Raw genomic sequence first — 15,161 nt, 5'->3', positions numbered from 1 at the left:
TAGAAACGGATTATTTTATATATTAATTAGACAAAGCTAACCTCATTTACCTGCAATATTTTGGGTTTTTTTACGTTAGTTAGTTATTTTTTGTTTTACTGCATGTCATTACTTACAAATATGAAGTAGATTTCTGTGTCATCTAGCAAATATGTATACTTGTTTGTATGTTGTTAATAAATAGACATGGATTTTTTTAATTGTCACATTTTTTAATGTAAACCTCCATTTGTGAAGTATCTATATACTAACCTGCGTCAAATGTTTGCAATATGCATGGACCGTCCATACATACCAAGAAAAATATTATTCTGGAGCCTCCCGACTAACGGACGTTCCGAGTTAATTTTGTGAGGTCATGACTTACCCAGAAAGTAAAAGGAGAGGCGGGAGGGAGATGCAGGTGAGTATAGAGACCTTAAAAAAAGGACTTGTCAATGTTTCAGGTTAGGGTGAAGGTTGGCGCCTGTATAAACGTTTAAACCCGCTGCATTTTTATGCACCTGTCCCAAGTCAGGATTCTGTTGTTCAGTGGTTGTCATTGTTGGTGTGGTTCATAAGTGTTTCTCGTTTCTCGTTTTTTATATAGATTAGACCGTTGGTTTTCTTGTTTGAATTGTTTTACACTAGTCTTTTTGGGGCCCTTTAAAGCTTGCTATTCGGTGTGAGCCAAGGCTCCGTGTTGAAGGCCGTACTTTGACCTATAATTATTTACTTTTTATTACACATTGTGACTTGGATGGATAGTTGTCTCATTGGTACCACATCTTCCATCAAATATTTGAAATGAAGATTTTTGTAGCTTAAAAGGGGGAGGGTAAGCAAAACAACTCTTCTACCAATCCAATATCTTTTAATTCTTAGAGCATCTAAAGGTGTCCAAAATTATTTTCTTATAGCAAAACGAGCAATATCTGTGAGCACATCTTTCTTTTTAAGTTGTTACCGAATAAAGCTCTCTCATGTGTAGCATATACATTGATCGACATTTGGAGTGAAAATTGCCATTCAAGGCTTACCTAATCTTTGAGAATTACTCAAAAATTGTAAAACAGGTAAACGAATGCCATGTCTTTAATCCGGTGCAGAAAAATTGGTACCGGTGATGTTATTTTAAATTTTTAATTCCATTTTCAGAAAATGGGTCTCATAAAACCACACTTTCATTAGTGTTTTTGAAGACGTCTACCCCTCAAAAGCCTTAGCATCTGAGGAGTTGAACAGTATACATCAAAATGATTTCTTCTGACCCTGAAATTTATTGCCACAATCAAATGTTATGAATCTTATACACAATCATTATTACCACAAAATACAGATCATGTTTGAATTTTGGTGGCGTCACTTTTACTGTTCTAGAGTTATGCCCCTTTACAAATGGAAAAAATGCTGAATTTTTCGTTTCCGTTCTCAAACTTAAATTTGCCTCAACCAAATGTTATTAATCTTATATGAATCTTATACACAATGCTTATTACCACAATACTCAGATCAAGTAGGAATTTGGGTAGCGTCACTTTTACCATTCTTGAGTTATGTCCCTTTATAACGTTATGTAATCACTTGTGTCGTATGTCCTGTTTGAACTTTCCATCTACATCTTGAAATGTTTTCAAATCCAATTCATCTATGGCCAATCTCAATTTTGTTGTAATTTCTTGTATATGGCTAGTTTCAGGATCAAAGAAAAAATCTTCCACCTCAATATCTAATTTGCTTACCACCTTTGACAATTATGATGACCCACTACTGTCATCTACACAGCATGAACTATCCTGAATAGAATATGTCTGTGAAATCTAAGACAGAACATATATCTGAATTGCCCCATTTTGTATAAATTGACATTTCTGATGAACGATAATTAAGATTTGAGAACGTAGATGTGACTCATCCTTAGATGGTGCAAATTTATCAATACGCTTTTTCGCATGGCAAACTTAATATAAGTGTTATTAAGAATCACCTAAAGACGAAGCATCACACTAGTGTTGCTATCATTTGATAGTTGGACCCTGTACGAGCACAGGGACTCGGTTAGCAGATTAAAATTTTGTTTATCAATGTTTTTTTTCAAATCTTTTTTCGTGTTTCCTGTCTATTTGTATTACATTATTAACGTTTTTAACGTTGGCATCAATATTTCTTTGTTTTCTAGTAATGTGCAGTTTACTATCCATATCCGTATACTGAAAAATCCTAGGATAGTGGATCTACTAACTGATGCTGGGCACATTAATTCCGTTTTCTGCAAAATAACTTGAATGTGTTGATGTTACCAACAAAGACTCATTAAACTAAACTTTGCTTTCCCCACACGAGAAGTCGACAAACATAATATAATTTATCCCAGAAAATGGAAATCGTGAATACTGATGTTTTCCCAGTCGATTAACTAGAAGAATTCACTAGTATGTCCGTATATAAAGGATTCTGAACTGGATTTTCATGCTCGAAAATCAAAATCTCTTTCTTTTAACCTTTATCTTCCTCCAAGATATAAATAAACGGGCTGTTTTGATTTTTCTGCCTTACCAAACTTTGTTGTTCAGAATCCTCTTAATAAGTCCCTTAACCGGTTTCAAAGAAATCCAAAAGTCTGGTTTCAATACGAACTACTTTAAAAGGCAAAATAAGACATGATAAAAAGAAAAAGACTGAGGATTTTCCTGAATCAAACACATATAGTGCGGGTTGTACTACGCTTTTCAAAATTTTATATAAAAAAATGAATAAAAAGGAGTTAATAAGGGAATGTTCAATAAAAAGCAGTTTGGAAAACCAATTACTTTTTATACGATCTTTAATGCAGACAACAGAAACAGACTAAGGTCCTAGAAAAACAAATTACATTAATATTTCAATGTAAAAATATAACGGCACACACCTCACGCATAGGATACATTCTACTGTATACAAATAGTACAAGTGACAAACTCAGTAATAAAAAAAAATAATCAAAGATACCAGGTTATAATTTTGGACTACAAAAGACTCATTAGTGACGCTGGAATCATGAGTGAACCTCACATTGATTTTTAGAATTAAAGATTATGACATTTACCTATTCCCTTTGATGTTGAAAGAAAGACTGTGGAATTTCTGTGTCATGATACTGGACTTGGAATACCCGAGGCACACTTGAGTTTCAATTTCACTCATAATTTATGGTAAACAGTGTAATGAAATGCTTTCGTTAACACAAGTTATCTCCCTTTCAAATTAGATTACCAAAGAGATAAATAATCAATAATACTTTGGTTTGGAAGACACCTGCACCAGGGGTGTCCTGTTAAATGAAAATAGCATTACCAGAGGATACATGTTTAACGTCCGGTGTCAAATTTAACACATATTCAGGACCAGAAAATGTTAATATGATACGAATATGAACCCTGCTTTGTAATAGACCTACAGGCTAAGATCAATTTTTAACGTGCACAAATTAAGTCTGCAGGTAGACATGTCACATTCTTGGACATGTTATTCTGATTTTGGACCAACAAGTATTTTCTCTTAGTTCTAAATGCTGCATGCATAGTGGCGAAGCATCATCAACTACCAGTTTTCAAATCTTAGATTTGACCAGGCTTGGGATCAAAACCAAGACCTCAGGCACATGAGGCGAGCATGCCACTACAGGTCACTGCGACAGTTATATTACCATAGGATATTCTTATTTAAACCAGAATATGGTATTCAACAGATAAGATAAGAATTAAGGAGTGAAAGTAAAGTCAGACGGTATTCATGTTTTATTTAATACCTAAAGGGCACATGTTCATATACACAGCTATAGTATATCGTTTAAATAGTACGGGTATGCATTTTTTTCTTAAAACAGAATTATCCAGTAGCTATAAATATCCAATAACTTGAAAAGGTAATTATCATAAAGCTCCTGATAATAGAGGCTGACATTTTGGTTGAATCAATGGCATCCTAAGACTTTCAATATCAACTCATTCTCAACTAACTGGTTCCTGTTTCTTACCAATTTGTACCTTAACCAAGTCATACTTTTATTACTTCCATATGATTTCAAAAAAGTATCATGGAAATAATACAGACTTGGTTCTATTTCACAGAGAACACCTGTCTTATTTTATTTACAACAGTAAGTGCTTACATCAAGCTAATTATTCAGAGATGAATCTAGATTTAATGACTAAAACTCAACACTTAAATTTTAAATTTAAATTAAAAAAAAATATAAATTACAAACATATATATATATAGTTTCACAAAAATTCTCCATGTTAATCTAAAACTCTAACTATTTTTACTGTGTTTCCATAAAATTTGTCACAAAATAGTTTGTGTCTTGTCAAAATGTTCTACTTGTTAACACTACTGGAAAGAATAAAGTGAGTAAACAGTCCAATCTTATATAATTACACCCTTTAATTAAGATAATCAAGTTTGACTTTTTGAAAAGGTTGCATACCTGCCGTCCTAAAGTGGGGCTCTAGAGAAACTCAAGTCACCAATCAAGTAAGCATGTATTACAGCACTTTCAGAGATTTCAAAATAAAGCGATGACATTTCTGCTTGTATAACTCTTGAATAAAATATGTCATTTGTAATACATGTATATGCATTCTATTAAGTTTGAAATTATTTGAAAAAGAACCCTTTACAGGTTCAATTATGTCAAATAACAGTAAATGTTTTTCAAACTGCAGGTCGATATAAATTATGGGAAAATTGGATTATAAGGTTCAATACTTGATCATGATTATTGTTGGTTGAGATCCAAGTTGAGGTTGAGTTTCAAAGAAAGTAGCAGGTTCAGGAAAAGTCAATATTGGTTCTATATTTTCAGGAAAGAGGAGGCATGATAAAAGCCATTTACTGGCTCCTGAAATTTAAAAAAAAACAGTACGATTTCTCAATCCTTTAAAAAGTTATGTTTGTTTTATCAATAAATGATTACAATGATGTAATCTGGAACTGTCAGTTGTGATGTCATTAAAGCATCATAAAATTGTTGAAATTGACATATTTGACCAGAGATGGCCAATTCACACACATTTTTTGTCAAAATTAGATATGAGCCAAGGCCTTAACCAAACTGATAATTAAACCAATGAAATAAATTTGTATAAGACATCTTGTAGCAAAATATATATTTAAGTAATGTCTTTGCTCAAACAAAATGTTAATGACAAGATCTCAAAACAAATCTTAAGTGATGTAAATAAAAGTTTTAACAAGAAGGAATTACCATTACAAAATTTATATATAATATTAATAACAAAGGTATAATACATTATCACTATTTTCTAAAATTTTACTTTGATCTATCTGTATGATAATTTTCCATCAAAAGCTACTTGTGGGAATAGAATGCATCACATCATAAGTCCTACATCATTGACATTGTATAGGAAAATAGTGGTGAATAGATTATTGATGGTCTTTCCAACTAGAAGAAGTCTATCAGCTTCATCTTATTTCAAGGCTATCACTCTTCAATAAGATTGAAGCTGAGAAACTTCCTCTTGTTTCATAAACAACTGATATTATATAAATACAAAAAATACTATCAGTTAAAATAAAACTACATAGCAGATCCTCCTCCTGCACCTTAAAATTAAGTCATTAGTGCATTATTTTTCATATTTAATCAATCTGCACTGAGCATCAAACTTAGCATTATATGGTATATTGAATTCTATTTGACAACTTGGTCAAGGGAGATAACTTGTGTCAAAGAAAAAAGCCAGTCTCAGGAGGGAGGGTAAACTGAAAAGGAACACCAGTAAATGAGAACCTTCTCTCTTATCTGTCAAAAATTCTTAGTGTCGAAAATAAACAATTGAGTGTTAATCTTTGTAAAAATGAGGGTTGGGATGGGGGTCCTTCATTTCATTATTCTTAAATTTTTAGGACCATTTTTTTTCTACTCTTTATCTCTCTATTTTCCACACTGGTATTTTAAAACTTCATTATTCTCTATTCTTCATTTTGTTTTGCCCTTTATTCAGCACTTTTTGTCCAATATTCTTTATTCTGTAAACCTCATCCAGACAATCAAACATGTATCATAGACAGAAAGAAATAAATCTTTAGTGAAGTGAAAGTACATTGTTCTTGATTTGAATTATAATGACAATTGAAGTAGCATTGTGCAAAAAAGCTGAAATAAGGACAATAATTTGTATTTTTTAAACAACATTTTAAACAAGAGATATTGTCTTGGACTTGGAAAATTTGCTGAATGTTTTTTTGTCGCACATCAATTTGTAAAAATATGAGTTCTCCAATGTGTAAACAGTCAACATTCAAATACAATGTTAACACTTTAAAAAGTAATTTTTCTTACTTCTAGTACAAAAATAGTCCTTATAATCATTTTTAGTTTCCACAGAAAGCAGCCACATAAGACAGTAAATTTATACAGATCACAAACAATATGTAAAAAGTTTATATCGTGTACAGCATACACAGCAATCTTACAATCTCCTAAAAACGAAACACATCATAATTTTCATTTCGACAATAGTAAATAAGAAATCTGTATTTTTCAAATAATAAGATTTTCAAAGTTATTCAAAGAACTAACATTGTCATGACAAAGAATTTGCTGTTATTTTCTTATATATATGAGGAATATCCTCGTCATAATTAAGAACAGTCAAATTATATGTAGATATCCTTGTTATACAAAACAGTCAGAGTATATGTAGAATATCCTAATCGTAAAGAACAGTCAAATTATCTGTCACCATAAATTTTCACCAAAGAGTACAAATGATGTCACAGTAATTTGTATTATCCTTACTTTCCTGGCTTATACGAAAAACGTCACAGAAGAAAAAGGAACGGATGAAAATCCTTCAGTCAATAAAAGATAGATTTCACCACAGTGATTTCATCGCACGCAATCTGAAGATAAATCATTCTGTTCTCCATTTTCTCCTCTTCTCCATAATGTCTACAAAATACAATTGCAAGATATTTACAAATAATAGAAGATGCCCGCTAAATCGTGAGTACAATTGGCCAAGTGTTGAAACAAAGTTTTTAAATTTCGCGGGCAGTACGTCGACTGAGCATGCGCGAAAACGTATAAGACACGGATCGATAACAGTCTCCGAAATTGGATATTTTTCTCAAAAATTGGCGTTTTATGTGGAAAAAAGATTGTGTCAAAGACAAATTTAGGAAGTACAAAACACTACATTTAAACGTCATATCACAAATATTTTCGACTTTGTATGGTTTCAGAGGAGTTGCGGCTCAATGAAATCGGTCTCTTCCTTTAGTATAGATATAATTAATTTCTTTGGTAAAAAAAAATTGATCAGCATTGCAGCTGTCAATCTATGAAAATATTAAGTAGTGGAATACACATGTTTGATTGATTGATTTTGGGGTTTAATGCCACTTTCAGAATTATTGGCTATTTCATGGCGGCCAGTTTTTATTGGTGGAGGAAGCCTTTACATGTTTGAAGTGAAAATATACAGTAGATTTATTTAGTAAACCTTGGTGGTCTAGATGTGCTTTAAAGGAGTGAAAATTTATGATATATTAAAACATTAACTTGATAAAACAGACAATTTTCTAAATAATAGGAATTCTGCATAAAACTCTGATTAAAATATACATCAATTATTTATTAAACACAATGTTGATTTTTGCTACACTTGAATGAAAAGTTTGATATTTCTCTGGAAATAAAACCTGACAATCATTTTAATGGCAACTTTAAAGATTAAAATCACTGTAAACCAAAGCAAATTACAATTTTATTGCCATATTAACAGTCAAAAAATTAAGATTTACTGCCCTAAGAAGTTCCAAAAATTGTTTAATCCCAAATCATATTGGGAGAAAAATTTCCAAAGCCTACAGTAAATATTAAGTCAAATTAAACTTAAAATTGAGACAAGTTTCAATAATTATAATCATTTTGTCTCTTTAGAATTGCTAAAATACAGACAATACTGATAACTGGAAAAAATGGTTAACAGGAAGATTTTTTCTGGTGAAGAAACTTACATGAAAATTTGATTGTTACCTTACAACACCCTTCAATGGTGATTTTGATGTACAGTTGTCACCTCTGGCATGACCTGTGTATTTTTTGTTATTAACTTACACAAAAACTAATTCAAATTGCATTAAGAAAGAAAGAAATAAGGGCTATTCCATAAAAACATACATCAGACCCAGGGATGACACTTCCAAATCTCAACTATGGGTGAGTGTCATTTATGTTTTTGCAAAGTGGAAATGTAAGTAAAATTTAAATTTGCCTCTATAGGTGGTTACCCCATTTTTAAGTGCCTTCCCAGGGTACCATGTATGTTTTAATGGAACCACCCTAATCTTAAATAAGCAATGAGTAGTGAATGATAATTGCATGGTCTAAGTCTTGACACTAGCTGATGAATGGACAGGTTCAACATAAAGATTTAACTTGTGGGATTTTCACAACTAATTCCTACTAAACCTTCACCTTTTACAGAAAACATGTTCAACTCCCTTTTAATCAAGGCTGATAATTCAAGGCTTGATGGATGAAATTTGTTATTTACATAAAAACCCAGAAGTAACTTTGAACATGACAGTCACTTTAAACATAATACTTACAGGTGAAGAGCATGGGTTCTGGACTGCTGTTATACCTGAAACACAAATCAAAAAATATTTCATAACATTCAAGACAAATTCGTAAAATACTTTTCTTAAATTCTCCATTGATGAATATAGTAACTTTTAAGAAACTAAGGTTCCAACACCCTCAGGCAAAGTAGACTTTGTTCAGTAGTTGTCATTTGTTGATGTGGTTCATAAGTGTTTTTCGTTTCTCGTTGTTTATATAAATTAGACCGTTGGTTTTCCTGTTTGAATGGTTTTACACTAGTCATTTATAGGGGGCTCTTTACAGCTTGCTGTTTGGTGTGAGCCAAGTCTCCTTGTTGATGGCCGTACTTTGACCTATAATGGTTTACTTTTACAAATTGTGACTTGGATGGAGAGTTGTCTCATTGGCATTCATACCACATCTTCTTGTATCTATTTAGATGTTTAGGTATTGAATCTATTGATTAATTCTTGGCTTTCAAATATTTGGTTTTGAGCTTTCCTGATGAAGGTCAATGAAAAAAGCCATTTGAACATACTCAATTTATAAAGTGTTATTTTCATTTTGATGTATTCATACTTCCTTTATACACTTTTATATCCAAGTTGAAGCCTCTTGTAAATTTGATTAACAAAATGTTGTATAAGGGATTATTTTTGCAGTCATCAAAGGTCACATTAAGGTTAAACTGAATACACATTTAACATTTATTCATGCATGATGTTCTGCCTACACTAAGCTTTACAGCTGAGTTTTCCAGAAATAAAGGTATAAAAGAATTCAACCTAATACTAAAGCAATATAGAGATTAGATGTGGTATGATTGCCAATGAAACAACTATCCACAAGAGCTCAAATGACATGGAGATAAGCAATTATAGGTCACTATATGGCCTTCAACAATGAGAAAGGACCAGACATGAAAAATGTGAAACAATTCAAATGAAATAAATGGAGAATGTGTCCATGGGACACAGTTGATGCCCCCGCTTGCATATAACGTTATAAAGGGACATAACTAAATAACTAAAAGTGATGCCACCCAAATTTCAAACTTGATCTGTGTTTTATGGTAATAAGAATTGTGTACAAGTTTCAAAACATTTGGTTGAGGAAAACTAAACTTAAGAGAACAGAAAAAAAATCAGCAATTTTTCCATTTACAAAGGGGCATAACTCAAGAACGGTAAAACTGACAAAACACAAATTAAATCTTGATCTGTGTTTTGTGGTAATAATCATTGAGTATAAGTTTTATAACATCTGGTTGAGGCAAACTAAATGTAAGAGAACAGAAACTAATTTTGAGACGTAAAGAACGATGTATGGATGGACAAAGGTAACACTTAATGACCACTCCGCCCCGGCAGGGGCATAAAAAGACATCTATCGTTGTTAACACAATTTTCAAAAATTCTCTATCCTGTACTCAATGATGACTGACACAAACCTGGTAATTTGATTTTCCCACACATTTCACACACAGACCGAGTTGGATGGTTGGAGTAAGTGCAATCATCACAATTCCATGCTCCTGGTTGCTGTTCTTGTGGGTATCTCTCTCTATTACTTTGAAGGTTGCCTGAAAAAATGAATGGTAACAGATTTTTTACCATATTTTTCATAATGCAGAACATATCTCAGTAAAGTATTTGTTTATGTAAGAACAGGGTTTCAATATATCTGAAAATCTATTTAAAAATAAGAAGATGTGGTATGATTGCCAATGAAACAACTCTCCATCAGATACCAATTGATGTAAAAGTTACCCTTTTTTAATTATTTCTCATTATCAATAGAGACATATTACAGTTTTGTTGTTGGCTTTTTTGAGGGGTATGGTTTGTGCCAGGTTTTTAATTTTTCATTGACCTAACAGGTTATGCAAGTGAAATATTTTTATAACTAAAATTAAATTCTTCATGTAAAACAACTGTTCTTTTGTATTGTGAATAATGTTTCCCTTTGAATATTCACTTTATGTGTCAAGCAAACTTTAAAAGTATATACATATTTAACATTACCCTTGTGTATTGCCTTTACAACTGTTTACTTGAGTCATCAGGGCCTTAATAATGTTATCGTTATATAATATATTTTCTATTTTTGATTTTTGTGATAAAGGAATGCTTTGTCTAATACCTGGTCCAACTTGATTTTGGTGGAACATATAAGGAGGTGATGGCCTAGCATATGGATCAGTCTCTGGTTGTACCATCCATGAATGCTGAGGTCTTGTCGATGTGATATTTGGTGTAAATGTTGGAGGTGCTTGTTGTGATAAAAGTTGACTTTCCAACTGACGAACCTGAAAAAAAGTTATCAAGTTCCTACAGAAATCTGTAATAAGATAATTATGATTAGAACTTGAAGTTTTTTTTAAGGTTATAAAAATCAAACATTAATTCCTTTAAGACATTCAAAAGAGCTCGGAATATATAACCATCTCTAAAATATTAACCCATGTATTGTGTTCAAAAGAAAAAGCATAAAAAAAAAATCTTCATTCAAATGTCAACCAATATCTCATGCATAAAAGAATAAAGGTTACAAAACTTCCATTTAAATGTTCATACATATCTCGTGTTTCAAAAGAAGATTAGAACATCAACTCAATGTTTAATTGTGACACAAAAGAATTAAGAACATACAATGTTGAAACATTGCAGCTCAAGATATCTCTCAATATTTTTAGAGCCGCCATATTTATGTTGGATATCTTAGATTTTATGAAGCTCTGATTCAGCTGTCATTCATCTAGATCTGTGCTTAGTTACAATTACTTAGGAAATTCAGTACCCAATGATGCAGAGACTTTGTTTAAAAAAAGAAAGTTTTCTGTGTTTAAAAGACTGAAAAATATCATACAGCAGCCATTTTTCTTTATCCTTAATATTGCATTTTCTAAAATTTCCTTTTTACACAATACTGTTAATTCAGAAAATTTTGCGATGTTTTTATAAATGCAAAATATGTGACAGTATCAGGTTCCAAATAATAAAAACTCGCATTTCATAATTTCAGTAGTAATTTTTCTTCATAATATTTTTGCAATCACATTAATTAGATTTTGCATTTTTATCAGGGGTCAAAGATTCACAATAATAATTACATGCATTAACTTCTGAATTTACAGTAAAATGTCAGTCTTGACTGGAATTAACACATATTCTTGTAAGACTCTGACTTCAAAAAAGATATTCTCTGACAGAACACAACAAAAGCATATATTAGTAGGTCATGTATTGCAAATATCATGGTTAAGAGTCACAGAGTCCAAAATAGGAGAAAAGTTCTATTAAATTTAAGACAAGCAAGCACTAGTAGTATCAAATCAAATATTCAAATAAGTATAATAGACTAATCTCAAGGTGTTTTTTATGAATGAATTATACCGTTTGACTCAAGGTCATTGAACATTTGGTTCTTACTGTGACATAATAACATAAGCATTGTGACATAGGAAATGTACGAAATAGTGCATGAATTTGAAGGTTGTCTATAATATATCATGGACAATTATAACTCAAAAGAAATGTCTTACTCACTAGATTTATTTCATTTGCAGAAATAAAAAATACCAAGATCAATGGAAACATGAAACCAATTAAATCTTTAAAATATTGTATTTGCTTCACAAAGAAGTATTATAATCATTATTTACTCCAATTACAATGAATCATAATAATAATGAATAAAAATATGATAATATGATTGGTTTACAAAGGAGTAGAGCCAGGAACCCCAAAAAACGGCCCTGTAAACATATTTTTTTTAACCTAAATTATTAAAGTAACTCTAATGGATATGCATTGCTAAATGTATGATATTTAAAAGTATAAAAAGAAAATTGTATATTTGCTTCATATTTATAATATATTTGCCTGAAATAGGAACAGATTTCATTTTCGTCCATTTTTCTAGAATTTTGTCAATTTTTCCACCTTTTTTCATGATTTTGTATGGTGCGCCAACCCTCGTCCATTGAAATTTTTATTGAAAAGAAAATATGGTATATAAGAATATTTCAGCAAAAATATATTTGGGCGAAGGGTGGCGCCACTGTTAATTTTTCAGAAAACTGTCATAAATTTTGCAGAATTCTGCAAAAAATCTTGATTTTTACGAAATTCCCCTTCGTTATGATGTCACAATTACGTCACTAATGATGCAATTGGTGAAAATATGTTTTAACTGAAACAATTAGACATTTTAACACATGTTTAAATCAAGTTTTCACTACATTATCACAGTGAAAAATTTTCATATTTTAAGGGCCAAAATTATAAGTTAGGGAACCAACTACTTTCTCCCCAGGCCATTTAAGCACTGTGATATTCAGCGCTAATGCATTTCATTGCTCTGCTATTGCACAAAGCACAGCTCTATCCAATCAAATCGTCACTCTATTGATTTTATAATCTTTAATTCCCTGTGTTTACCTGTACAATTTTGATCACATGATCACCAGGTTTATTTTGCATAGACAATGTCAAATAATGGTGGGAACAGTTTAATGAAAAAACAAAATGTCGTCCTTTTACATAATTTTACTGTCAAAAAGACCTATTTTTTTACTAAAAAGTATATAAAGATGCAGAAATTTCATATAATGTAAATAATATGTATAATATATATTTAAAAAATGTCACTCAGTGTTACGTTAACTCACTTTATTTCTGAGTTCAACATTGGCACTATTAAGTCTAGTGCTCTCTTCAATGGCTTCTTTAACATTAACTTCTGCAGTTTGAAGCTATAAAGAAAATTTTCATGTCAAGCTTTTTTGTTGTTGAATTATTCTATCTGTCATTTATTATTTTTTCTACAATTTTTCCAACTTTCTTTATTTACATACTCTTTAATTTCAGTATATAAGGTTAATAATTTTTTTCAAATTACTATGGAGTTTCATTTAAAAAAAAATTATAGATTTATTTCATATATGCATTTTTATTGCTTAAAAATATTGGAAGCACACCTTGCTAGTAGATAGTTTTCGTTTGTTTGTTTTATTCTATTGATCCTTAATTTAACAAACTAGTTAAATAATTATTGCCTTGTAAATGACTTTTTATCATTTATACACATGGAACAGTGAAAGCATCTAGCTCTACAAAAAAATTGTCATGGACAAAGAAATCCCAATCCCAACCGATTCGGAATTCCAGCAATTTGTAAAATGGATGATGATGATGGATGGCTATTTTACGTCCAGTGGCAAATTAAAAGCATTTTCAGGATGAGAATATGTAAATATGATATGAATATTAATCCTGCTTATTACTAGACAGAAACGCTTAGCTGGATTTTTAACATGCTGGTTCACGAAGTTACAGTCCGCAGGAAGATATGTCTCCCTACCTGGACACATTATTTTGACTCAGAGCCAACAGGTCTTTGCTCTTACTCCTTAATGCCATTGTAAAATGGAAAGAACACAAAACACTGGATATAACTCAGGAACAGTACATGGTACAATTGCCTTAATTGATCACATTATGAGCTATGTGGTTTTTCTATTTTGATAAAGCTTTAACATACTAAAGATATGAAACTAAAATTTTAATTATTTTTGGTTTGAAGAAAAAAATTATTTTCACCGATACTTGATTTCATGGTTTTGTCAAATTCTGCAAACAAGCTTATAGAACCTCATGAATCCACAGTATATTAACAAGTTATTTCAGTAAACATTTACATGAACATCATGTGCAACAGACATTAATTTAAGTCTTATGTAACTTGCCTATTGTTAATTATCATCAAAATAATAAAGTAATAATAGTGGTATTAGTCAGAAAGATAAACTTTTTTACTATTGTTTAACAATTGCACACAAATCTTTTTTTGGTGAATTGACATTATACAATTACCTGAGATTGATATCTTTTATTCTGATCAAGAAGCTTATGATTTTCTGTTCTGAGTTTTCCTAATTGTTTATTTATGTCATCTTTTTCTGACTGAGCCTTAGCTCGATCGCTTCTCTCTCTATCGAAATCCTCCTGGAAAACTGTAAGCTGCAAAAAGAAGAATCTTTACATATGTTACACATGAATTTTAATATCAAGAATCTGTGTCCATATGACACCATACTCCGCTCACGCTATATTTCTATATTCAGTTAACTGTGAGATTGAAGTTTAATCCCTTATGTGACATATAATCTTAAAAGTTCACATGATAATGAACTTGTGTACCAGGTTTCATGTTGATGTGACCACAACCAAATATTTAAATATAGGATAGACAGAATGACAGATGCACCGACCAGAAAACATATCCCCCACCCCAATCCAATTGTAAACTGAACTTCACATTTTGTGCAAATGCTGTACAGCAATGGGCCTTTAACGCAATTTTTGCCACACTACGTTAAAAATACTGCAGACTTGTTACATGTTTAAGATATTTTCAACAAGTTGTATACAAAATGATATTTCACAAGCATAACATAAAATTCATAATAATATCTAGTCATCATTTTTAAATGTTTATGAAAACTCCTAAATATTGAAAGCTTCTGAATCATATGTTCCAAAATTAAAGTGTGACTAAT

At 31.2% G+C, this 15,161-nt stretch overlaps 1 protein-coding gene across 4 annotated transcripts in view; it reads right to left on the bottom strand.

Annotated features, from left to right (window-relative positions):
- Nucleotides 1-3,740: 3,740 nt before the first annotated feature.
- Nucleotides 3,741-15,161, bottom strand: part of LOC127707608 (TNFAIP3-interacting protein 1-like) — a 67,386-nt gene continuing 55,965 nt past the window's right edge. For 3 of the 4 annotated variants that reach the window (XM_052212210.1, XM_052212212.1, XM_052212211.1), the window contains exons 12-17: nucleotides 14,476-14,622; nucleotides 13,272-13,355; nucleotides 10,742-10,907; nucleotides 10,050-10,181; nucleotides 8,605-8,639; nucleotides 3,741-6,940 (exon numbers count right to left, since the gene is read on the bottom strand). In XM_052212210.1, the coding sequence (XP_052068170.1) occupies nucleotides 6,878-6,940; nucleotides 8,605-8,639; nucleotides 10,050-10,181; nucleotides 10,742-10,907; nucleotides 13,272-13,355; nucleotides 14,476-14,622 (627 nt within the window). In that variant the 3' untranslated portion in view covers nucleotides 3,741-6,877. The remainder of the gene's footprint in view (nucleotides 6,941-8,604; nucleotides 8,640-10,049; nucleotides 10,182-10,741; nucleotides 10,908-13,271; nucleotides 13,356-14,475; nucleotides 14,623-15,161) is intronic. The other variant, XM_052212213.1, reaches the window with a different exon arrangement.

This window comes from Mytilus californianus, unplaced genomic scaffold (assembly GCF_021869535.1).
Source record: "Mytilus californianus isolate M0D057914Y unplaced genomic scaffold, xbMytCali1.0.p SCAF_7, whole genome shotgun sequence".
Classification (NCBI taxonomy): domain Eukaryota; kingdom Metazoa; phylum Mollusca; class Bivalvia; order Mytilida; family Mytilidae; genus Mytilus; species Mytilus californianus.
This window is presented reverse-complemented; position numbering and strand designations above follow the sequence as displayed.